Genomic DNA, 26397 nt, shown 5'->3' with positions numbered 1-26397 from the left:
CCGGTGCGTGCTCCCAGTTGTTGAATAGTATCAAATTATAGGAATCAAAGAGAATCAACTATTTTTAAGGGAAGTGTCTAGAAACTACATATTGAAACATCATTAAAATTCAGGATTTCCAGCTTGCTCATTTAAATCAGCAATTTTAATCACATTATTCAAGTCAACCCACCCTCAAACACACTTTATGAATAATACTTCAAAATACCCCAAACTAAACAAGACTGAAGACCTCATCCTGTCTCAAACGTCTGGAATATTTTAAAGTGACTACGCCAGTCTTTTTGCTGAAAACAGAGACATCTTTCTTGGTTTATTTAATAAAGCAGTATGTTTGTCCTGCTGTGGCATGAACCTGTGCTGCTGTGTACAGTGGTGAGAAGAAATCCCTGTAACAACGAAAACTGCTTAAATACATCAAGGCTGAGATTTCTGCTCTGGGGTTTGGATGGTCTCAGTCAAATCTCGTTTAGGAAAGTGTGAAGAAGTAGAAGCAGGAAAGGTTTGTGTCTTTTCTGATGGCAATCTCCTTAATTTGGTTGTGCTGGGTTTGTGAGCTCATGCACGCCAGGGTTCGCGTTTTATTTACTGCTTGCTGAAAATAGAAACTGGGAGGACCGGTCACACAGGAGTCGCTCAGCCCTTCTGGAGGCTGGTCCATTGCTTTCCCTTTTGATGTTTCTTTTAAGCAAAGCCTATCAGCCTTGTTCCTCTCCCCTGGCAACCGAGTGAACTGATGTGGCCAGATGCACCGGGATCACAACAGCCAGAATATACTGTACTCTTCTAATGGGGACATTTATTTCTGCCTGTGTCTGACAATTCAGGAGTTGCTTCCGTGAGTGCTGTGGTTGTAAACTGGGCTGTCCCAGCGCTTGTGACTTGGCGAGGAAAGCCGCTGGCTTTGGGAAGGGAAGGACCCTGCTCGCCCCTCGCTTTCTCCCCTAAGTGGTGTTCGTGCCCGTGGAGGAGGAAGACATCCTCATGTATCTGTATGTTCGGCACGCAATGCCAGTGGGAAGATGCTCCTCTATCTAGACATATAGATGAAAGCTCCCACGTATCACAAGTAAAGGAGCAGGAGGAGGTTTTTGTCCGTTGGTGGAAAGTGTGCCAAGTGTGGAGGAGGTACCTCTAGCCTGTCCTTGCATAGTTTAAGATGGGAAGATAATCGTGTCTATCCCCTTGCTTATCCAACCAATGCAACTTCCTATGGACAGGATATGGTAGAAAGAAAGAAGACCTATCAGAAATGCACCCTGTTCTAATAGAAAATCCTCCAAAATGGATTTTTGGTTTTTCTAAATGCATTTATACCTGCTGGATGGCTTTAGGCTTTGAAATGTTTTTGTCTGAATTGTGACAAACATCCCAGTCTTACGTAGGAAGTACCAGGTCCTTTGATCAGTGAAATGTCTCTTTGGTCTTGAACAGGGAGGGATCAATCCAGTTGTTCCCGAGACTAGAGAATTTTGTCTTTGAGAGCACGTATTTATTGTACAAATTAATTATCCTTGTCTTCGCTTCCCTTTGGTAGGAGATGCTACCTGTCTCCTGCATGCTGTGTTATTTTATCCTAGGCATCTTCTTAGGTAAAAAGAAACAGATAAAGAGAGAGAGGAGCATGAGCAGCTGTGTGTCTGTTTGTCCGTCTGTGTGCAGCTAAGACCTCTCTATTCATTCAGCTGTGACCCCGCTCTCCTAAGCAGACAGATTTCTTGCATTAAAAGAAGATGAAGCAACATCAAGAAGCACCCAAATATTGCCATCCCTCCATCCCAGTGTGACGGCTGCCTGTTGTGACGTGTTCGTGGTGAATTGTGACCAAGAAAAAACAGTCTGAATTTCTCCTCTTTTCTGCATTTAAAACCAACGCTTAATGTATTCCTTGTGTTTTTGTTGGTGGATAGTAGTGATCATATATTCCTTTTAATACAATATTTCCAAACCAACACAGCCTCGCCTCGGTACACTTGATATTCAGCGTACCTGGCTGTACTCTGCGGTATGCTTTGATTTCACTTTGGCAGCTGTATTTTATACTCTACCCCAATCAGCAACCTATTCCCCTTTCTCCAAATAGTCTCCAAATCCGCTCCTGATGTAGAGTTTTAGTGCTCTCTTAAGAACTGGCCCAGGAGGGAGGAGGGAGCCGGTGGTCTGCTGGGCTTGGGGTCGCTCCTCCCCTGCGGCATGGAGCCAGCCCAGCTCCACGGGGACGCGTTCAGTGGGTCAGGGTGGCATCTGTGCGAGGTTGAATGGGCACTTGGGTCAAAGGGGCACTGCTGGACGGGAGAGTGGTTGGCGGTGGATAGCCCGCTCCTGTTCACTGTGCAGGGCCAGGCTCTCTTGGGTAGGAGTGCATGCCTTCAGCTCGTCCTTCATGCGCAAAGGTGAAATAATGCACATGCCCTAAAATAATCTGACCTTTGTTTGTAGGTCAAGCTGTTCCTGCAGGGTCACACGTACGATTAAATCTGCAGACGGGAGACAGGGAAGCCAAGCTCCCAGATAGCGAAAATGGAAGGAGTGACACGAGAGAAGAGAGAAGAAGAAAAAGGTACAGTGATGCAAAGCATCAGGAGTGGGTGGGCTGCGGGTTTCATGTCTTTTATTAGGGGCCGGGTTCCCTGATGCACTCAATTGCTGTCTCTTCCTGAGACTTAATTGCTGGTTTAAGAGTTCAGCAGTGCTGAGAACTAAGCCCCATCCTTTGTGATCCCTTCGGGGTGGCAGTAGAAGTGCCCTGAGTGTATATTCAAAGACACCTTCATGGCTTCTCATGCCACGATGCTGAAACTAAATTTGCAATGTGGCTTCTTCGAACGACATTTATTCCTTTGTAATGTCTGCAGCAATTGGTCTGAAACTACTTTCTGAGCTTGAACCATCAGAGCAGTTGTGGGGGGCTTGCTTTGTGTTGACCTGAGCCAGATAACATTGTTTTCAGCTGGGTGCAGTCAGTAGGATTGCAGCATTCATTTACACATCAGTTACTACTGACATTCTCCTTAGATCACAGCCTTCCCTGCACCTACATTTTTTAATTTGTTTTAAAAGTTTCACTGGCACTGACTTTCCCCTTGGCACCCTCCTAACAAAGACAGGTTTAGTTACTATGGGGAACTTTCTTTCCTAAAGCGTGTGGGATTTACCACTGCTTCCCTCGCTTCCCTAGTTACTCCTGTTCGGAGCATGGAGAAGCTCTTTAGTTTCATGATGGATGAGCCAGCTCAAAGGCTGGCTTTCTTTTTTTCTGTGCAAGAGTGTTTAATGCCCAGCTAAGTTCCCTGAACCAATGAGATCAACGTAAAGAGCAACACAACATGGTTTTAAGCATTTCTGTGTAATTTCTGCTTGGATTTACCCTTGCCCTAACTGTGTGTGTGATGATCATCAGCACTTCAGCTGTAGATCTCCCTGTTAAAGCTTGCAAGTCCTTACCAATGATCTAGTGGCACAACGGTGCTTTTTTGTTTTTCCTCTGAAACATTTCCTGCTTTTCTATATTGCTACGTGAAATTCAGAGGCATAAATTAAGCAGCTCTTTCTGTTGTGTTAGGATTTGAGATTTTGAGTTGGCATGCAGATTACAGAGCCTTTTTTGTCAGGGTAAAGTGTCTGCAAACCACACACAAAAGGTAGCACTCGGACTAATCTTTTCTTGAGTGTGGAGTTTTTCTGTGTGTTTTAAGTGAGAAGCATGGAAATCCAGCACTCTTAACTCCTTTTCTCCTAAGGTTATCCATTGCTAGTATATCACAATGAAAACATTACAGGTACAATTGTTCACTCATAAAATGTTTTGTTTCGTTTCCTCTGCAAGGCTCGGCAAGGTGGATGTTGACTCAAATTCATTCACGGCCCAGGAGCTGAAAAAAGCGTTGGCTAAAATGAAGGAGAATGAAAAGGCAGAAAGAAAGGTAAGGGGAGTTCCTTGTTTCTAAAGCAATGCACACTATACGGGTGCGAACACCCTGCATTGCATGTGTCGTGGTTTAACCCCAGCCAGCAACTAAACACCACGCAGCCGCTCACTCACTCCCCCCCACTCAGTGGGATGGGGGAGAAAATCGGGAAAAGAAGCAAAACCCGTGGGTTGAGATAAGAACGGTTTAATAGAACAGAAAAGAAGAAACTAATAATGATAATGATAACACTAATAAAATGACAACAGCAATAATGAAAGGATTGGAATGTACAAATGATGCACAGTGCAATTGCTCACCACCCGCCGACCGACACCCAGCCAGTCCCCGAGCGGTGAATCCCTGCCCCCCTCCACTTCCCCGTTCCTAAACTGGATGGGACGTCACATGGTATGGAATACACCGTTGGCCAGTTTGGGTCAGGTGCCCTGGCTGTGTCCTGTGCCAACTTCTTGTGCCCCTCCAGCTTTCTCACTGGCTGGGCATGAGAAGCTGAAAAATCCTTGACATTAGTCTAAACACTACTGAGCAACAACTGAAAACATCAGTGTTATCAACATTCTTCACATACTGAACTCAAAACATAGCACTGTACCAGCTACTAGGAAGACAGTTAACTCTATCCCAGCTGAAACCAGGACAGTATCCACCCCTTATTCTATACCATTGACGTCATGCACAGTTCCCATACCTTTAGTTACATCCTGATCAATCATCACCTTTCTATTCCTTTAAGACATATGAGCAATGATATATATATATGTATACACACACAGAGATATCATTCCTTTAGTTCATGGGTCATGTTCATAAAATGTTCATTGAGTTCATTTAGTTTCCGACTCTGGGCTCCATCTGTCATACCAGTCTTTTCTGGGCAGGAGGGATGGTGCAAAGTCCTCTCAGTCGGTAGAGCAGAATTGGGCTTCAGTGCAGTGTGACAAGCAGGTGACATTTGGCGCAGCAGGAGGATGGTGTGTATCATTGGATTGTTGCATGCTGGAGTCAGTTCTGGTTCCATCACTACTGCGCTTTGCTCAGTTTTATCACAGTTCTTTTCTTGCTTGATCTAAGTGATTCTTACTATAGTACTATGGATATAGCACATAATTATAGTAAGGATAATATACAGTAACAGGGTTATATAGCAACTAATATACAGTTTAATTCTGGCTGTTCTCACCTAAAATTAAATCCCCTTGAGGCACACATCGGACTTCCCCATCTTTTCGCATCACCCACCAAGTGCACCCAGGCCCTTGAGCAAAAGCAATCCCACGAATGGGTTTACCTTTGCCTGAGGCAGGAGTAACCCAGACTGTCTTCCCTAACATATTTTTTATGTGCACTACAGGGACTTTATCCCCTTCTACAGTATGTAAAAATTCTGACTGGGCAGGGCCACCCCGATTGGCAGATCCTCTGGTGTTGACTAACCAGGTGGCTTTTGCTAAATGTGTATCCCAATGTTTGAAAGTTCCACCCCCCATTGCTCTCAATGTAGTCTTTAACAGTCCATTGTATCGCTCAATTTTCCCAGAGGCTGGTGCATGATAGGGGATATGATACACCCACTCAATGCCATGCTCTTTGGCCCAGGTGTCTATGAGGTTGTTTCGGAAATGAGTCCCGTTGTCTGACTCAATTCGTTCTGTGGTGCCATGTCGCCACAAGACTTGCTTTTCTAGGCCCAGGATAGTGTTCCGGGCGGTGGCATGGGGCACAGAATATGTTTCCAGCCACCCAGTGGTTGCTTCCACCATTGTGAGCACATAGTGCTTGCCTTGGCGAGTTTGTGGGAGTGTGATATAGTCAATCTGCCAGGCTTCTCCATATTTATATTTCAGCCATCGCCCTCCATACCACAGGGGCTTTAACCGCTTGGCTTGCTTAATTGCAGCACATGTTTCACATTCATGGATAACCTGTGCAATAGTGTCCATGGTCAAGTCCACCCCTCGGTCACGAGCCCATCTATATGTTGCATCTCTTCCCTGATGGCCTGAAGCATCATGGGCCCACCGAGCCATAAATAGCTCACCCTTATGTTGCCAGTCCAGGTCCACCTGAGCCACTTCAATCTTGGCAGCCTGATCCACCTGTTGGTTGTTTTGATGTTCTTCAGTGGCCCGACTCTTGGGTATGTGAGCATCTACATGACGTACTTTTACAACCAGATTCTCTAGCCGGGATGCAATATCTTGCCACAGTGCGGCAGCCCAGATGGGTTTACCTCTGCGCTGCCAGTTGCTCTGCTTCCATTGCTGTAGCCACCCCCACAGGGCATTTGCCACCATCCATGAGTCAGTATAGAGATAGAGCACATTTTTAACATCTTGTCCTGTCCGGACTGGTCCAAGGGCTACTGCGTGAACAATCTCCCTCTTAATTTGTTCAAAGGCTTGTTGTTGCTCAGGGCCCCATTGAAAATCATTCTTCTTTCGGGTCACTTGATAGAGAGGGCTTACAATCAGACTGTAATTTGGAATATGCATTCTCCAAAAGCCCACGACACCTAAGAAGGCCTGTGTTTCCTTTTTATTAGTTGGTGGAGACATAGCTGCTATTTTGTTAATCACATCCATTGGGATCTGACGACGCCCATCTTGCCATTTTATTCCTAAAAACTGGATCTCCCGTGCAGGTCCCTTGACCTTACTTTCTTTTATGGCAAAACCGGCTTTCAGAAGGATTTGGATTATCTTCTTCCCTTTCTCAAAGACTTCTTCTGCCGTGTTGCCCCATACGATGATGTCATCAATGTATTGCAGATGTTCCGGAGCTTCACCTTTTTCCAGTGCAGTCTGGATTAGTCCATGGCAAATAGTGGGGCTGTGTTTCCACCCCTGGGGCAATCGATTCCAAGTGTACTGGACACCCCTCCAAGTAAAGGCAAATTGTGGACGACACTCTGCTGCCAGAGGGATTGAGAAAAACGCATTAGCAATGTCAATTGTAGCATACCACTTGGCTGCCTTTGACTCTAGTTCGTATTGAAGTTCTAGCATATCTGGAACGGCAGCACTCAGCGGTGGCGTAACTTCATTCAGGCCGCGATAGTCAACTGTTAGTCTCCACTCCCCATTAGACTTTCGCACGGGCCATATGGGACTATTAAAAGGTGAGCGAGTTTTGCTGATCACTCCTTGGCTCTCCAGCTGGCGAATCAACTTGTGGATGGGAATCAGAGAGTCTCGGTTGGTGCGATATTGCCGCCGGTGCACCGTCGTGGTAGCAATTGGTACTTGTTGTTCTTCAACCCTCAGCAACCCCACAATCGAAGGGTCTTGAGAGAGACCAGGCAGGGTAGACAGCTGTTCCGTGCCCTCCGTCTCCAAGGCAGCTATACCAAAAGCCCATCGATACCCCTTTGGGTCCTTAAAATACCCTCTCCTGAGATAGTCTATGCCAAGGATGCACGGAGCCTCTGGACCAGTCACAATGGGGTGTTTCTGCCATTCATTCCCAGTTAGGCTTACTTCAGCTTCCAATACAGTTAACTCTTGGGATCCCCCTGTCACACCAGAAATAGAAATGGGTTCTGCCCCTTCATAACTTGATGGCATTAAAGTACACTGTGCGCCGGTGTCTACTAGAGCCTTATACTCCTGTGGGTCTAACGTGCCAGGCCATCGAATCCACACAGTCCAATAGACCCGGTTATCCCTTTCCTCCACCTGGCTGGAGGCAGGGCCCCTCTAATTCTGGTCAGAGTATCCAGTATTCACTTCTCGTAAAATTGGCTCAGAAGTCCCTTCAAGAGGATCAGAAATAACATCAGCCCTTCTACTCTGTTTGGAAACCGGAGCGGCATTTTTCCTGGTAGAATCCCCTTTTGTGGTGTTTTTTCCTCGCAGCTCACGTACCCGTGCATTTAGGACCGAGGTAGGTTTTCCATCCCATTTCCTCATGTCCTCTCCATGATCACATAAGTAAAACCACAGGGCACCTCGCGGTGTGTACCTTCTATATTCTCTCTCTTGGGCAGAGGAGCGCTCACTCCTAATAGCTGAGACATTGGTCCTTACAGGTGGGCAACAGGACATCTCCTCTTTGAATTGCTGGAAATCCTCGGACAGCTTCTCCACAGCCGAAATGCAGGCTTGTAGGGAGGAGGAGAGATTTTCTTCGTATTGACGGAGTTGGCGAGCCACTTCATCCACTGTCGGTGCCTCTTCATCTTTCCAGGTCATTATTGCCAGTGAGTTGGCATAGGACGATGGTGCGCTCCGTACAAACTTCCGCCACATGGGTCGTGTGCATTGGACTTCGTCTGGATCTTTGGGTAATTGTGGGTTGTCCGGATCATGATGAATTGTCTCTAGCACAGCTAATTCCCTCAGATATTGGATACCTTTTTCCATGGTTGTCCACTTGCTTGATTGACATATAACATCTTCCTTAAAGGGGTACCTTTCCTTCACACTTGACAGGAGTCGCCTCCAGAGGCTAATGGCTTGTGTCCCTCTTCCAATTGCCTTGTCAATGCCACCTTCCCTGGCAAGCGATCCCAGCTGCTTGGCTTCCCTACCTTCTAATTCCAAGCTATTAGCCCCATTGTCCCATCTGGGTCGCCAAAAAGGACTGTCGTGGTTTAACCCCAGCCAGCAACTAAACACCACGCAGCCGCTCACTCACTCCCCCCCACTCAGTGGGATGGGGGAGAAAATCGGGAAAAGAAGCAAAACCCGTGGGTTGAGATAAGAACGGTTTAATAGAACAGAAAAGAAGAAACTAATAATGATAATGATAACACTAATAAAATGACAACAGCAATAATGAAAGGATTGGAATGTACAAATGATGCACAGTGCAATTGCTCACCACCCGCCGACCGTCACCCAGCCAGTCCCCGAGCGGTGAATCCCTGCCCCCCTCCACTTCCCCGTTCCTAAACTGGATGGGACGTCACATGGTATGGAATACACCGTTGGCCAGTTTGGGTCAGGTGCCCTGGCTGTGTCCTGTGCCAACTTCTTGTGCCCCTCCAGCTTTCTCACTGGCTGGGCATGAGAAGCTGAAAAATCCTTGACATTAGTCTAAACACTACTGAGCAACAACTGAAAACATCAGTGTTATCAACATTCTTCACATACTGAACTCAAAACATAGCACTGTACCAGCTACTAGGAAGACAGTTAACTCTATCCCAGCTGAAACCAGGACAGTATGTCTCAGAAATATGATGGTTAAAGTAATTGCTTGGGAAAATATTGTGCAGACTAATCTTCTGGTGAATATGGACCTAAAATACCTTTGCTAGCCTGTTAGTAATATAGTTCCCTGGGAAACTCTCACCTCTTTTTGTACTAATCCTGGGTTTGCTGTAAAAATTGAGAACTCTTGTTCAGGTCTGTTTTATTCATTTCAAACTTAAAGGCCTTGTGTTGCAAGCTGCTTATAAGTACTTAAGTATATCTGCACAGTTCAGGGTGTTTCTCGGTAATAATTATCCCATGGGCTGTCGGGGGAGAGGGGCTGCAGCGGTGGAGTGGTCTGGGATCAGCAGTTTAACGACAGATCAGCCATCAGATGCTGCTGCTTTCTGGTCTTTACTCAAGTGAGTGGGATCTCAACTAGCAAACCAGACACACAGTGTCCACATAACCATCCTCATGAGCCATTCAGACACCGAATTTCTTACTGCTATTCTTGGTATACCAAAGCTAAAGTGAGGCTATGGGATCTTTCCTGAGCCCAAAGCAGGTATGGTCAGTGAGCTCTCTGATGTGATGCTGCTCCCCTAAGTTTTCTGATGCCAATGTGATTAGACCTGAAGTAATAATGCAAAAAAGTAACTTGCAAACGCTTGTGTGCGCGCACGGGCCGATTTCCTTTCCATTGTTATTTTTATCCATTGTTTTGATTTATTTGTTCAACTGCTGCTTGGTTCACAAAAATGTCTCCAGACCCCCAAAGTGGACTGGATTGCAGCACGATGGTGTTTGTAAAGGAAGTTATTTTGCTGTTCACTGTCCTCCTAAGTGTGAGTAAGTACAAGAAGTGATGTGTAGCTGAGGCACTTCTTTTCTGGATTCAGTGATGGTGACAAGCCACTGGACATAACATCCCCTGCCACTGGCACAGCTGGATCCAGAAGTGCTCTTGTGGTTTAAGTTTCCAATCTCATGCCTTGGGTAGTAAAAACCAAGTGGCTGTGGTGAAGCATAGGCTGAAATTTCCTTATATAAGCTGTAAGTTTCCCATTTAGTTGTAAATAGTCCACAACCAAAGTAAAATTGAATATAAGTGCTGCTTTCAGCCCTCTCCAGGCGTGGAGCTGGTCCCCAGTCACTGGCATGACACTGGTGCGATGATATGTCACTCATCAGGTGGACCACAGCCTTTTTTTTCCTCTTCCACTCATCAGTATTTCCTTAGGCCCTAGCTCCTCCTGCTGCCTTGACATTGTCTCAGTCAAAGGAAAACTAAGGTAGGAGTCAAGTCTCTAAAGTCTTGGAGACGCATAAAGTCTTTTTTTCCCCTATCTGGCACCAGGGCATTATTTCGTTTTCTGTAAGATTATTTGTGTAGCAGCCAGCGTTACTGGTAGCAGGACTTCTTGAAATGAGTGTCATTTAAATGCAAAAATTAGTGACACTCTATTGTGTGAAAATAAACCATATTTTAAAAAACCCTGTTAGAATAGCTATTGTCCCAGCAACTGGGCTAAAACCAGCTACATCTAATGGACCTAAAGTACTCCATTTAAAATCACTCCTGCAGGGAGCAAATTCATCCTCGAAGTAACTGTGTCAAAGTAAACTGAGTTACGCCAAGCGTGTTCCCATCTACGCTCTTGCAAAAGCAGTTCTGTGTGGTTGGGATGAGGATGGCGTTCTGCGTTACCGCATGGTATCTATAGTAATTAGGCAGTCATTAGCACCGGTTGTACGGCTGCCGTTAGGTTGACAGTGCTTTCACTTCCATCGATCTTTTTTTTTTCCTCCAACGGCTCGAGACCTTGGCTTCTGTTCACACGCAGGGGATTGGGGCAGTGCTTGCTGGGGGGAGCACTGCACGTGTAAACCCTCTAGTTGGGGGTCACTCCTGTATAAAAATGTGGTTTGGGATTTGTGTTCATGACAAATCCCTTTTAAAAGGGGCTTTCTTGCTTTCTCCTGCTTTTGGGGCAGCCCATCTTCAGTACAGCCGCCGTCCCCTGCAGCAGCAGGCTCTGTCCCTGCCTGTCCCAGTGCCACCAGTGCTGATGCTGGAGAATGGGTCCCTGCTGGCTCTGGGGCTTTCTCAGATCTCTGGCAGAACCTTTTCCTTCTCACCACATGCTTTTCTGCAGCTCTTGGTTCATTGCAGCCCTTGGGGTGCTGTTTGTATGAGGAAGACCGGCTGTGCTGTGGGATGAGCTATCTCCTGGCCAAGCTCCATGGCACAGCACTTCAGCTGCCCCCATCTTATAGCTGGTCCTTCCGCTTTGCTTTCTGACAGCTTCTGTCCCCGACAGTGAGTGCATACATTTCCCCGAGAGATAAAGCCATCCTGAAACATGTTAAGTGATTGGGATGACGAAAGCATCTTCCTACGTGTCCAAGGAGATCTCCTTGATGTCACTGGCCTGGAGTCACTGGGCAGTTCAGGCTGGACGGGATCTCAGGAGGTCTCCGGCCCCATCTCCAGCTCCAAGCAGGGTCAGCTGTGAGATTTGGGGAGGTTGCTCAGGGCTTTTTGCAGTCAGGCCTTGAGAACTTCCACTTGCAGGCAAATGGAGGACAGCAGTGCTACCTGCCTCTGGGCTTGATGGTGTTTTGGAAGGCACATAGGATGTAGAAATGGTGTACAAAGCCCTAGGTCCAAGCTCAGCTCCTTGGGGAGTGCTTACGGGCACCCAAGGTGGGTATCTTACAGATAACGGGTTCCTGGGCTTCTCAGAAGGACCCTCCAATGCTGCCCCTGCATCTCTGATGCACAGTGGTAAATCCGTTTGCATAGACAGCTAGGGTTCCCCTTGTAAATCTGGGGCTGGGGTTTCTTTCTATGTCTTTCTTGGCTCTCTATCACCTGCCTTCATATCTGATTTCTTCCTTCTGCTTTCAAGGCCCACGAGGAAGAGGTGAGGAAGAAGTTTCGGCCCATAGAGCAGCTGAAGGAGGAGTTTGAAAAGCTGAACATGAAGATGGAAACAGACTATGAAATTATGGTTAAATTAATCAGCAAATTCAACAGCTCTGCCTCCACGCTGGATGAAAAAGTAGCGGCGCTTTATGATCTTGAATATTATGTTCACCAGGTAACAAAAATGCATTAGTAACTACTGTGTAAAATCCAGGGGATACGGTGTCATAAACGTGGTTTTATTTTTCTTATCGGTATCAGGTAATACAAATTGCTTAATTATCATAATCCTGGGACAATAACAGACAGCAGAGGGCTACTGCAGGCTTATTTTATATCCAAGTTTGAATAAATCATTGCTTGTGCCAGTAGCGAGCAGTTTCCTGGGGGTTAGCGTTGCCTGGTTTGTTGTCTGTTCTCAGGCTTTTTTTCTTGCCCTCTCTTTTTCTTCTTTTATATGCTTAATGTTACAAAATGGGGTTTTATCTGCCATTTTTTGGTAAGTAGAGTGGTGGTTGCTAAGAAAATAATTATTTTCTCGTTCCTTCCATGGAAAGCCTCTGTGGTTGCAGGTAGGTGCCCTTACATCAATTTGCAGAGAATGTCTTTGTACTGGGGAAGACAACAGCCACCCAAAACCCTGTATTTTGTCTTGGCATGAGTAAGAAATGGCATGTAGAGCCTCTCTCACAGCTGTGCTGGTGGTGACAATGACTGAAGGCTCAGGTGAATGGCAAGTTGCTGAGCATCAGCTGAGCCGTGCTCATCAGCTCTGTGTGAGGTTGAATATCTTTCCTGAAATCTCGCTTCCTCAGGTTTATGCTCACACGTTTTCCCCCCTCCCTCTGATCTCTCTTGCTTTGCTTTCAGCTCGCACATTTTTACCTCCTGTTGGTTGCAGGCTGCAGGGACACTGCTCTCCTCCTTTGTGCTTAGTGCCTTCCCATGCTGCAGCCGCTTCGGTGGGTGTCTGGGCATCGAGGCTGTGTTTTGCCTCATGGGAAAGGACTGGGCTTCTCCCTCCCCAGTGACTGGGAGAGTCTGGAGTGGACTGGGAGAGTTTCCAGTGTCGCTCTCAGTGACTATCATTTCAGAGGGTGAATGGGACAACTCTTGGGAGATGCCAGTGCAAGACCTTTCACTGGAATGGCACTTAAAACCAAACGTGGTATTTTGGAGGAAGGTAGCTGAAGGAATGTGCTGCTGAGAGAGGGAGTCCATGTACCATCTAATAGAAGTGTTATTTCCAGGGCTCTTTGTCTTGAATTTCCACACTAAATCTCTGTCATACACATGCAGAGGCTTCCTTGCTGTTTGTTCTCAATGCTTTTGTTTCACTGACGGCATTTGTCTGACTCAGAGAATAAGTGTGAACAATGGGTGCCCAAAGAGCTTCATATTTATACTCAGGGCTAATTCTGTCTGGTTACAGGTGCCAGAGTATCAGGCCAGCATGCTAAAAAGTAACCCCCAAACACCCTGGGATGCTTTGGATTCCAGCATAACGGTCTGGACTATTCCAGCATAAAATCCCACCTGCTTGCAGCATGGGATAGGGCAAACAATTTCAAAAAGGCAAGAGGAGCAGGGAAGCAGTCCCCGCTCCCTGTGCAGGGACTGGAGCATCAAAGGGAACCACATCCAGCATCAAAGGGGTCAGAAAGAGGGAAATGGCAGGGAGGCTGGCAGGGAGCACAGAGGACTCCTTTGTGCATCGATCACAACGTTGCTTTGTGCCCGCACTGTCGGGGCAGATGGCTGGGCAGCACCTTCTCATCAGGCAGGAAGCTGATAAGAAATATGACTTGTCTCTAAGCCAGCATGGCTTTTCCTCCTCTTTCTTCTTCCAGCCAGTTGAACGCGTCCAGAGCATTATCTCTGCTTGGTACTGACTTTAGCAGCACTGGCTTAATGTAATTACTGAATAGCAGCCAAATACGCTTGTGCCGCATAACCCTGGAAGGGCTGAACTTGTCAGGAGTCCTCCGTGGTGAGCCACAGCTGTGCCGCTGGAGGACAGGGATCCTTGCAGGTGTGGGTGGCCCAGGGCAGCGTGCACCCATGTGTGGGACCGGTGACGGCTCTGCTACTCCCTCTTCCCCCAGACTCCATCTGAATGGTAACGTGCCATGGCTTTTGATAATCGTTCAGCTTCCAGGCATCCTGCTGCTGCCTCCGGGTCACCAAATGCTCTGTCGAATGGAAAATGCCATGCCCTGTAGGGTTTGCAAGCAAAGGATGCTCTCCGCTCTGTGGCATGGTCATGAGCATCCTGGAGCGCCGGGATGTGAAGCAGCACGTGCCTCCGAACTTGCTGCGAGGGAGCGGAAGGGAAGCCATGGCCGGTGCTGAGCCGGGGGAGAGATGCTCTCTCCTGCTCTTGAAGAGTCAGCCCAAGGGCTCTGTGTTTGCTCAGCTTTTTGTTGCCAGCTCTGGTTTGCTTCTCATCAGTCAGGATTCAACTTGGCATGTTTGGGAGCCCATCTTGGAGAAAGAGCAGGAAGGTTTGGCTTGCTAGGTTATCTGTAATGCATAGAAACCAAATGCAAATGTGAAGAGGCCAGAGCATAACTCATAAACAGAATTCACGGTGCTTGCACAGCAGTGTGCGGAGCCAAGACCCGTTCTCATGCGTTGCAGGCTCTTTCTCTCAATTATTTACTCTCCTTATCTTTCTCTCTCCCCTCCTCTGACATGCTACACCATTTCTCACTGCTAATTTCCACTCCGTTGCGTACGGTTGACATGCTGCTTTTCCTTGCTCTCGTTTTCTAACATTTTCTCTTCTTGCCTTCCCTCCCTGTTTTCTTTCTCCTTCGATTCAAAGCCGCTCCCTGAATAACTGCTGTCATATTTGCTCTTCTCCCATCCCTCTCCTCGCCCACCTTGCCTGTGTACTTTACTCAAGAGCTCTTTTGATCTTTGGCTTTCTTCTGTGCCGATTTCAGTGGACTGAAACAAGGCACGAGCTGCTGCCTCGCAGCATCCTCCACTCCCCAGAGAGGTTAATACCTTCAAGTTGTTGAGTTTGGGGGTTTTGTTGGTTTTGAAACAGTGAGTGAGAGAAGGAGCTCTCACAACAGACTCCAGTTAAAAAAAATAAATACTTGTTCAAAATAAGCTTTACAGCACACTCTGTATTCTGTGGTTGAGGTGTCTCGCTAGTGCTGGCCTGAAGGACTCCGGTGCTGATGAGGTTACAATGACGGTTGGTTTTACCATGACTGATGCTGGATGCAAACTCCTGCCTGTCTATGCATTCCCTCTTGAGCAGAAGTCAATGTCCAATTCCAGCATTAAAACAGCCTCAGAGTTTTTACAGAGGCTGAGCAATAAAAGGACCCACTGGTAGCTGAAATTGGGTTGCTGCATAGATTTCTTTGTAGACAAAGATGGGCCTGCAGAAAAGTAAGAGGTCTGGCAGGTCCAGTTTATGGGGACAGTGAAAAGAATAGGATCTGAAAGGATACAAAAGCTGCTGCAAATCCTGAATCAGCCCCAGCAGACCTGCAGAGATCGGCTTTCTGTCACCGGCTTTGCAGAGGGACAGCAAGCAGTGGGTATTGTCCCGCTGGGGAGAAGAGACAAGCTGTATGTAGCTCCCCAGGTCCTACTTTGGTAAAGACATACCCGTAGGACATAAAGCTAAATATTTTCTTCATTCTCCTGGGTACCTAAAATATCTGACTTATGGCCAATTTTGGTGGAGGTACACAGTTGAGATAAAAATAACACTGAGCATGAAGTCACTGTCAACTAAAAGAGCATTCAGGCTGGAGCACGGTGCCTGAGCCTGACATACCCTGCACGCCTTGCGGTGTTTGTCCTGTCCCACCCCATTGGTGGGGTCTGCTTGCTAAAGCTGGGGAGGTTGGTTTGCCTGGCTGATAACTTGTTTTTATGTTCTATTTCCATCTGCCAACAGATACTGTTGTCTCCCTGTCTTTCAGGGAGGAGAAATGTTGAAATTCTAAAACTGAATTTTTTGCACACGCAGTTCTGAGAGTTCATCAGATTCCCTTTTAAACTGCAAAAAAAATCCTTGAAAACCAAAATGCATTAATTTGACTTTGGACCAAATTTTGTACTTGAAGCACTTTGCACTGTTTCTCTAAATTTTGTTTGCGAGCCACTCGGAGCCCTTTTCTAATCTCCTCTCCAAGAACAGATGCCCACTGTGATTTGTGCCTGGTTAGCCCCAAGTCTGGTTAAAGTCAAAGATGGATGAATCCCTACTAATGTTTAAACTTTTCCCTACTGGCAGTTAGTCCAATATTGTCAGCTTTAGAAAAATCATTGCTCAGGCTGCCCCAAGGGGAAGCTCCTGTCTGACCCTTCCAAGCAGGGACTGGCTTTTTTTTTTTCATGTCTGCATGAAATTGTTGACGGTACTCATGAAGAACACCCAGACCTCCCCGTGCGCCTCGCTGCGAGTAAAGGTGATGCTGCCCACGTACCTGCTGCTGACAGGTTCTTAAACGTTCCTAACTCCTGGTGCTACAATTAGAGCATCAATTAATTAATTGCATTTGCAGAACATACAATTCCCTGGGTTTCCAGTAAAGGCCTGCTTAGGTGAGAGAGCAAAGAACTGGGTTTTTTGACATCATTGGATTTACCGAATTTTTAACATCACCTGAATTACTGAAATACGTGTGAAGAATAGTTTTGATAGCTAATCAAAGTATTTGAGTTTTCAGTGATGCCTTCTGCATGTAGTAATAGCCACCTGTCAGTAGACTGTGCTTCTGCAACCAGGACATCCACTGCTCGCAGACAGTATTGTACAAAATTCCAGCCACAGTCATTCCCTCTTAATTTTTAATTGCTTTTAAAATTCAGTGCTGGTTAGACTGAGAGGGAGGAGGTGCTGTGCTTTCTGAAGCAAGGTGTTCTTGAAGAGCTGTTGAGTGGAATCTGGCTGGGGGTTTTGTACTGATGGGGACCTGCTTTCTCCCAGGTGGACAATGCTAAGGACTTCCTCTCCATGGGTGGACTCCAGCTTGTGATCGATGGGCTGAACAGCACCGAGGCCACACTGAAGGAGCATGCTGCCTTCGTCCTGGGAGCTGCACTGTCCAGGTGAGCTCTGTCCTACCTTGAGTTGGGGGGGTGAAAACCTCGGGAGACCAGACAGGCTCCGTGCTTCTCTTCATCTCTCTTGATTTATTCCTAATAGCAGGAGCTGAAAGCTTCTCTCGTCCTGCAACACACCAAATTGCCTTCTCCGCTGCCTAGCCTTTTCCTTGCAACACCACCTACCCTGGTCTTCTCCTCAGTGCGTCCTCATCCTGCTTGTTAGGCTTAGCTAGAGCTAATTTGGTGTGGAAGCTCTGATTGTTTCTTGATTTCCCTGGGCTCCTTGTTTTTACAAAGTCCAAGGGGAATAATTCTGCCTCCCTTCCTCTCCCCTTGGCAGACCTCTCAGGGGGGAGATCTCAAGGATGGTGCAGTTGTGAGCACCCCAGGGAGCACCCTTCTTCCTCCTTCTCCTTGCTCCCAGGCTGCTTTAGGATAATGAGATGCTGATTTCAGAAATACAAGTGTGGTCTTTGGAGGGGGTTTTTAGCCCCATGGGCATGTGCCTCTGACCCACAGGCATAATCAAAGGGCTGTCGATTAGACATGGGGTTAGGAATGGGGTCAGCAGACGGAATCAAGAAGAGACTGGTCTGAAGGATGTTTGTGGTTCATTGGAAGGTGGCTGTTGCCCAAAGGAGCCCAGTTGGCCTCATGCTAGGGCATAGCATGTAGTGCTACATGTGGTACTGTGTGGGCTCAATGGGTTTTATTGGTGCCCTTTTTGGTTTACGGGTTTTGGGGCCTTAGGGTGTGTGTGTTGCATGTTCACATGTGCAGAGACTTTAGAAATGCATTGGATGGACCCAAACTTCAAGGTCAGAAGTGCAGAGTGAAGACTGAAAGTCAGGACCGTTATATCTGCATATTTCTGTGCCTAAAAATACAGTCATCTTCTCCACCATTATAAATTATTTATCACTTAGTCTAATATATTGTCTACAAATCTGCATTTCTTTTGCAATCTTGTATGCGATGCAGCTGGTCCTCAGTATGTGTGAAGTAATATGGCCTCGTGGACAGCAGCAGGTATCCAGATTTACACCAGGAAAGGATCCAGCTTACATTTTGAAACAGAGTTTGACTTATTGATCACAAGAAGATGTGCTCTTTCACATCAGAAACACAGACCCACTCTTCATATTCTGGTGTATCTTAATGTTTGAAGCAATATTGCAATTGTTTCCTCAGGTTCTTTAATAGCATGTAGACTCTTAATGATACGTTTTATAAAGAGAAAATCATGTAGAGGCTTTGGTAACATTTGCAGGTAACCTGCAAAATGACGAGGGCTATTAAATCGCTTCTTTCCTGATTTAGCTAATGTGACATGATCAAGACTCAAGAAATTAATTGTCTCATGAGTGTGTAGCAATGGCCACGAAACTAGTGGTTTTATATACTATTCCTCAATTAATTGCAAATGCCTTTCTTTGGACAGAAACAATCTCTTTTCTAATATGACAATATTAAAACACTGCTTTGGAAACTTTTAGACCTTTTTTTGTTTAAACAACGTTCTGACAGATGGTAATTTTGAGTGGTTTGGATGATGTATTGTCTGAGAGCTCAGTTCTAAAATGTGAGGAGTATTATGCCTGGATGTTGGGTTTGCTTTTTTTTTTCCCTTGCTATGCTTAAGCTTTCTCAATAGACACCTACATGCCAACTCGTCTGCTTTGTGCTATCTGCTTAATTTGTTTGTTCGTACATTTTCTCAGCTTACTCCGTGCTCCATTTAAACTGCCGCGGGCATTTCAAGTACTTCACACTAAGCATTTTCTGATATCTATGTTTTTCTGAGGGGTTGTTTTTTATTTCCTTCACTCATGTTGTTCCTAGGGGCCTCAGGTGGTAGGACTTTCCAGTAAATGCCCAGAGGTGCCACAGCTCACTGTGCTGTAGGGGCACGATCTGATGTGTACTCATGTGCCTGGGGCTGGTATCGGATCGTACGCTGGTTGCTGAGCCATGCCTGGGCAAGAGGCGATGGTCTGCTGCTCTCCAAATGGGTCTGTGGCCACCTCCCAGGTCTCTTCAGCCAGGTTGGCTTAGGCCAGCGGTTTCAAGCCAGGCAAACCTTCCCAGAGGAAAATCGGGGCATGATCATAGCAGTTCCTTGACCCAGCCCGGGAGGTCATTAACTCCTGGCACAGCTGAATCTGGAAGAGGGAGTTTGGTGTTGTCTGTAGGCAAGTTGTTTTATGCAGGAGAAAACCACTGGACGCAGAGCAGTCCCAGACGTGCTTGGGTCACATCCAGAACTTTTTCAACTCTTAAAAATACCCAGGTCTCCTCCAGATTTTTCTTGTTCTTAACACCAATCGGGTAGTGAAGCAGGTAAGGGATGGAGCAACCAGCTGCATCACCCAGGTCTTGCCTGCACGCAGTCCAGCTGGGACCCGTCTCAGAGGTCTGGCTGTGCTGAAAACTGGTTTGGGATAGAAGAGTTTTCAAGTGGATCAACATCTTGAGCCAATGGGCCAGGTGGCTGGCTAAGACATTGGATCAGCAAAGGCAGTAGGAGGAGAAAGAGGAGGAGGAGAAGGCACAGCAGAGGCAGCTCAGGATTTCTCCCTCCTGGTACTGCTCCTATTTATTTGGGTTAAACTGGACTTGAGAAGCAGCCTTAGCACAGCAGAGTTTGGTCCTCAAGGCAAAGGGTCCCAGGTTCTAGCTGCCAGGGTGCTGCCTGCATGGATGCTGTCCTCCCGGCTTCCATCTGCCCCTATCTGTGAGCCTCTGCCATAGAAGAGGGTGACCTGATATGGAAGAAATCAAGATTTCAACTCTTGTTTCTCTTATATGTCCTTCATTTTAGGCATTTGGGTTTTAATCACCGAGTCTGTGACCAAATCAAACATCATTCCATCTGGTAGAGTTTTCTGAGCAGTGCCCTTATTGCAACTCTAAAACCTCATCACAGTCTTACTGTTTTTAAACCTTTAACAAAATGTTTTCTGTTCAGCAGTTTGCAAAAGTAAACTTCATTTGAACAATCCTCAAGTGCTCTGATTGCAAATAAAAGTTAAATTCACTAACAAAAATAATTGCTAGGCATGTGGGATTGTACATTTAGGTATCCATAATTCACTAACAGTATATGCCAATACACAACATTATCTGGATTTTCAGTGATTGCATTAGCATAAAAGCATGTTAGGGTTTATCCAGTGGTACTAACATTTAAATATATATAAGTATGAAATATTAAGATACAGCATTTTGGAGGCAAGTAAAACTACTGTCTGTAAAATGTTCTTGCATATTTTTGAAGGTACACTCTAGTATCTTCGGATGACAATCAGCATTCGCACCATTGGGTCCAAACATTGCAAAAATGTCAATGTTTTATGCAAAGAGGAGCTATATTAAGCTAAAAAAGATTGCTGATGAGAGAAGTGTCTTCTGATGTCCTCTGAGCTATTTACAGGCAGCATCTTCCTTTGTTCGTAGCACAGCCAGGCCTCTGTGCAATTTGTATCTAGATGTTTCACAAGACTGGAAACGTTAGCCAGAAAGGATTATGCTTGTGATTAAAACCTCAATTTTTAAAAACTTTACCTCCAGGAAACGTTTTTCCACACCAATAATTAGAACATTTTAATATTTTGTAATAAAAGGACTTTTGTAATCCGTTTAGAAGGGGAATAATAATTTACGTTGAACACATTCTTGAAGCTTTATCCCAAATGCTCCCTGTATGCTTAGGGGTGAATTAGAGGTGAGGATGGAGAGAAACTAAGCCGTGGGACCTTCAAGGCAAAGGGAAGCAGTTTGTATTTCATGGGGAGAGGGCAGAAAGCACAAAAGGTGAGATTTTGGCATGGCCAAATTGGGGAGCCAGGAGAAAAGTCGCTTGTGCAGCTGCATTGAGACATTTGTGGCGTTTTGGCCAGTCCTTTAAAAACCCATGTGCTGTTCAAACTGGGTAGCCGGGGACAGGATTTCAAACTGATGGTCCAAGCTTGCATTTGCCACGTGTCCTAGCAGGACACAGGGCAGTCCTCAGCACAGCCTCTTCCAACAAGCCCAGCACTACTGGGATCTCGCTGTTCCCTCTGTTGGCCCTGAGTGATGAAACAAATGTTACAGGTCTTGGTAAAGACTTGGGAGTAAACTCATCACAGGTAATAACTCAAGCATCATCTTGTAGCAGCACTGAAGAGTTTCCTAGAGATGGCTTGCACCACGGTATTGCTTGTCTTAACCACTTCCCATGAGATTAAACCCTTTAAACTATGACAGTGTGCATCATGAACATCCTAATCACCATTATTCATGTTACCCAGCTCTGAGGCTTGTTTAGAGCTTGCACCATTTTGGCAAAGCAGAGCGCCGTAAAACATGTATCTGCTTTTCAAGATAAGCCTAAAAGAAAAGCCCAGAGTGATGGGCTCCCTTGCCTCCCTGCACAGTGCTGTGCTGGAGTGTCCGCGTAGTGCTCAGCGTCATGATGTCTGGCTGTTTTTGGTTCTGCTTTCTCCTCTTCTTCTCATCGGGAGGAGGGATGGGGGAATGCTGTCTCCCCGTCCCTGCTCTATCCATCAGTATTTCAGTGGTGTCCATTCTCGTAGGGTGCACGACTTCCATGTTTTGTCAGAGAAGCACCAGCTTCTTCAGGATGTCTTTGTCAAGAGGAAAATGCTTCCACCAGATTTAACGATTTTTAATTAAGTCCAGCTTTGCAATGAAACTGGTTGATGTTCACTGCTGTTAAATAACATTAAGGCCCAAGTAATAAACCCAGGAAAAGTAAAATTAAAGACCTTGCTTCAATGCTGTCTTGTAAGGACATAAGAATTTCTGGGCAGAGAAATAAATCTAGTTAGCTTAACAAGCACTGTCCCTACCCATTTATTTCAAATCCATCTTCATGTTCATCCCTTCCTCCTCCAGCTTATCCTTTTACATCTTACAATCTTTGCCCATCTTTTCATCCATTTTCACCGTTTTTTTCAGTGGCCCTGTTTGCCAATGACGTGTGTTTTCCACCTCCTAGTTGCGGTAATTCCAGCTTGACTCCCTGCCCGCTTGTAATTTCTTGCTTTGTAGATTGTCTCTTCTATTTTTATTTGAACTCCTGACTTGTGTGGAGTTATCAGCCTCACTGCACTTAATTTCAAATTAATTTGATTGGGTCACCTCATTTTTTTTCTGTAACAATAATGAACTCAACCTATTTAGCCTTTCCCCATTATGAATAACCTTAACAAAAACTGCAGTGCGGTATAAAACTGTGTTTCATCGTTATGGTTAATTACACAGAAGAATAAATCCCTAAACATTTTTCAGCATCTGAAATCTAACAAGAAAGTGTAATGAACAATTAAATAGTAAACTGCCATCCCTGTGCTCTCAGGAAGACAGGGAGAGCAGACCCCGCAAGAAAAATCTAGAATCCAAGGTTTGCTTCTGTTTTTGTTTTCATAACTGCTTTAGTAATTTAAATGCTGGGGAGATTCTGGCATCTGGAAGCTGGCAGGGTGCCGCAGCTCAGGATTGGGTGCTCATCCTGTGCCAGGTATGTTTTCCTTAGGTGCCTGCAACTGTTGGATAGTTGACAAGGTGGGATGGACGTCTTAGCCTCACCCTGTGGGACTGGTTTTAGGCTGAGGACGTTGTCACTTCTGTCAAATGTGGGAATTCTGGAGTGAGTTACCCCATCCAGGGAGTCTGGGTTGGGCTGGTGGTGCAAGAGAGGAGGACAAAGAGGTTAAGCAGTGAGGATGCAGATTGCTGAAATTGGAGTGTTTGGCCTCACATCATACTTCAGCAGCAAGCAAACCTGCACAGCTTCCCCCCAGCACCAGATACTGTTGCATTTTATCAGTTATCACAGGGCTCAGTCTTGACGATGCAGGTGGTCTCTTCCTCACGTGTCCTTCACACAGAGATGAGCGCTTCCAGAGCTGTGCAGGGTCTCACCGGTCCCCTGCTGCTCGCTGTTCTAAGACCTGCGTGAGGTGGCCTGCCCTGAAAACACAGCCCTGCAGAAGAGCTGGTGCTGCCAGGGGATGTGGCAGGGATCAGGAGCACTGGGAAGCCACTTCGGGGGGTGCTCAGCAGCACCCTGTCTTTAGCAGGGAGGTTGGTGACACAACCTGCAGCCAGGTCATGCGTTACATAAAACACGTTGTTTCTGCCTCTTCTCATTTAGTAAATACTCTCCACTAAAGCATTTGAGTTTTTGTGGTGGTTTCCATTTAAAATATGCATTCGGACTGGTTATCTAATCACTTTCTGCAAAAAAAACCAGCCCAAACTTACTGTTTCTCAGTGTAGACTTGGTTTTGTCACTGGACGCAATGTGTATTCTTCTGTCTCTTCAGCCACTATTTATTCATCATCCATGTTCTCTGTTTATCCTTTTTACTGTAGCCTGTGCACTCAGCTAATGGCTTCACAAGCTTCAAAGATTTTCCTGCCTAACCACCTACATTATTTTCCTGACCTGCTGTGACTTTCCCATGTTGCGTGTTCTTCGCATTCCCTCCAAGTAAAAGGTGCAAAACGCTCCACAAAGAAGAGGCATCTGCGTCTACTCTTTAATCACCGTGTACAGGAGGCTGTAGCAGCCCGTTGTTAATGTGTTTCAGAAGGGAGGTTGAAAAAGTACATTGAATAGAACAAAGAAGCGAAGAATGGGAGGAAGATGAACAATGAGAGCAGGAAATGCAGGATCCAGCCTCAATTATGTACCTGCTCCCAGCAGGGTTTGGGGTGGACAGAACTGACCCAGCGATTACGATTACGGGTATTGTCTGAGCTTGTATAGGAGGATCCAGATCCCATGTCTTCCTTTGTAGGTCCTGCTGTGTGCACCCTCCTACCCCTTTCCTGATTGCAGCTTTTGTTGTATTTAATTGCTGGCAGGCTGTACACAGTAAGCATGCAAAGGCAGATCCAGCCAGGTTTGCAGTCTGAATGGTAGTGGCAGAATCGGGCTTTTGGAGGAGTCTTGGGGGCTGCCCTTATCTCTCGTGGGCTGTTTTCTGAATTTAGCCATATTTACTCATCGGCCCTCTGTTGTTCCACCTCTCTTCCCCTTGTGCCGAGGAGAGGCAGGCAGAGCTGCTGGGCCCAGAGCTTGCATAGGAGGCAAAATAACATGAGCCAGCACCCGCAGGCTTTCATGGCATCTAAGACTGGCCTTTGCCTGTCCTGATTGGAGAGGGATCAAGTCCCAGCAAGGGACCTTGTTCCCAGGTTGGCATCTTCCAGCCTACCTGTTCTCCCGATGCAGTGTTTTGCGAAGTTTTTTTCTCATCTGTCTATTCATGTGCTATAAGGTTCATTGAAACAGTTGATTATTCATCGACAAAGACAGTTCCTCAGGTCTTCCACCAGACTGCTGCCAACCTCAGCCCCTTTAAGGCTCTCCAAGTGTTTGACCTGGGTGATGTTCTGCAGAGCGAGAAAACAACAGCTTACTGGAAATTAGCTCCTTCTGAAGAAACTCATCATCGCTGTTGACTACTTGCCCTTCCCTCAGGTGCTGACATTCTGTGTCTTCTTGTGAGCTGGATTTTGATCTCTTTATTTTGGATGATCCTATTTCTGCTTAAAAGGAGATGTCCGTCAGAGGCTCGGAGCTGCCTGGCATGTTTTGGAAGGGGATGACTCACTGGCTTGGCTGTCGGAGAAGCCGTGCAGACCTCTGAGCCCTGCTGGTCAGGGCAGCTGTCTGTGGCCACAAGACGTCTCCAGGGAGCTGGACCAGTGGGCAGCCCCCTCCCCGCGGGGCGGCTTGGAGTCATCACACAAGTTGGAGAAACACTATCGCAGCTACTTCCCACTGAGTCTTAGCCCCTTGACGCCACTGCATGAGCTCTGAATAGATTTGAAAACTAATTTGCTGCTCAGAGCATCAAGAGATGCGTGTCACTTGTCCTTTCTGCTGCATTTAATGAGTTTCCAAGGTACTGCAGCCAGTTCCAGAAGGCAACCATCAAAGGATTGCGTCTTTGCTTCCATCAGAAGCGTCTAGCTGTCCCTCCAGCACACTTCAGTTCTCACAGATTCTCTCTGTTTTTGTCTCTTATGAATTTAACGTGCAGTTCATCGTATAATTTCTTGTAACCATCCTTTCCAGACTGTCTCTCCTTTTTTTTTTTCTGAATGCCCTGAAAACAGGGGATGGAAAAGAAGGACTCTTCCCGCAGTCAGACGGTGTTAGCTGGAGCCCAAGCGATACATGGGTCATGGTAAATGTCTTGTCATGCTGCTTCTCTCCACATTCATGACTCTCAGTGATTCTCTCCTGTCGCCCAGCTGTACCTGTTCCCTTCTGTTAATCATTCTGGAGCTGGCCTATGCTTTGAGCCTCCCTGCCTGCGTCAGTCCTGGCTGTCACCCAAGTGGGACCACATCTTTGCGTGGGTGAGGAGTGAGTGAATGCATTGGTGCTGCTGGACCGACAGCTGGGAGACAATGGGCACCGCTCTGCGGTGGCTGTTTTGAGGGACAGGGCATTAATCCTCAGGTCCATCTGCCGAGATCAATAATTAGGGCTGTTGCTTTGTATAAACCACCAGATCAACACAGGAATTGCCTTATTAAAGTGGATGTGCAGGCCTCGCTGGTTGGAAAGCCCCTGTGGCTGGATTTTGCAGAGGTAGGAACAAAAAGCCCAGGGAGGTAACGGTATGGTAACATGCAAATGAGGTTTCCCTAAGCCTTAAGCAGCTAAAACCTGCCATACGTGATGAACCACAAGGGTTCTTGGTTTTTTTATCTATTAGTGCAACAGAGAGGGTTGAAAGGGGGTTCTGGATCCTGGTCCGTGCCTGGTGCAGCAAGGTGTCTGCTGCCAGAACCCCTTTGGTTGGCAGCTGCACACATGAGCGTTTCCGATCTCCCTCTGCATGTTCCTCACCTCCCTTTAGAGGCAGATTGTGTTACAATTCCATACATACTCTGCCATAAAAGCCCATAAATATGATTTTAGTGTGTTTGCATGTCTTGCAATGAGCAGGAATTCACCTGAGTTGTTTTCCAAATTAATACCCTGCTGCTTTTACTTAACAAGATCTTTTTCTAAGCTGAGAATGGTAATGACTGAAATTTTCTTTTTAAAAAAATGCATTTTCTTCTCAGGCACTTCATATTGAAATCTGTCTTAATTTCAGTTCAGCTAGTGTGTGAAAACACACGGTGAGGCATTATTAGTCCCTGAAGGAATAAAGACAGATGGAGCCCAAAATGGAATTGGCTGTATGATTAATTGAAACCTTCAAGAGTGGAATGGAGTCAGGACTTGGTCCTACCCTGTCAGCATCTGGAGATCAATTCAGCTGGCGTGAACCTCCATGAGCGC

The 26397-nt window shown here is 46.3% G+C and overlaps 1 protein-coding gene across 5 annotated transcripts in view; it reads left to right on the top strand.

Moving 5' to 3' along the window:
- SIL1 (SIL1 nucleotide exchange factor) overlaps positions 1–26397 on the top strand; it is a 105183-nt gene that overhangs the window by 51326 nt on the left and 27460 nt on the right. For all 5 annotated transcript variants that reach the window (XM_052816563.1, XM_052816565.1, XM_052816564.1 and 2 more), the window contains 4 exons: positions 2440–2560; positions 3827–3923; positions 11983–12174; positions 16960–17081. In XM_052816563.1, the coding sequence (XP_052672523.1) occupies positions 2440–2560; positions 3827–3923; positions 11983–12174; positions 16960–17081 (532 nt within the window). The remainder of the gene's footprint in view (positions 1–2439; positions 2561–3826; positions 3924–11982; positions 12175–16959; positions 17082–26397) is intronic.

This window comes from Harpia harpyja, chromosome 20 (genome assembly GCF_026419915.1).
Source record: "Harpia harpyja isolate bHarHar1 chromosome 20, bHarHar1 primary haplotype, whole genome shotgun sequence".
Taxonomy (NCBI): Eukaryota; Metazoa; Chordata; class Aves; order Accipitriformes; family Accipitridae; genus Harpia; species Harpia harpyja.
Note: the sequence above shows the minus strand (reverse complement) of the source record. Positions and strands in the feature narration are given on the sequence as shown.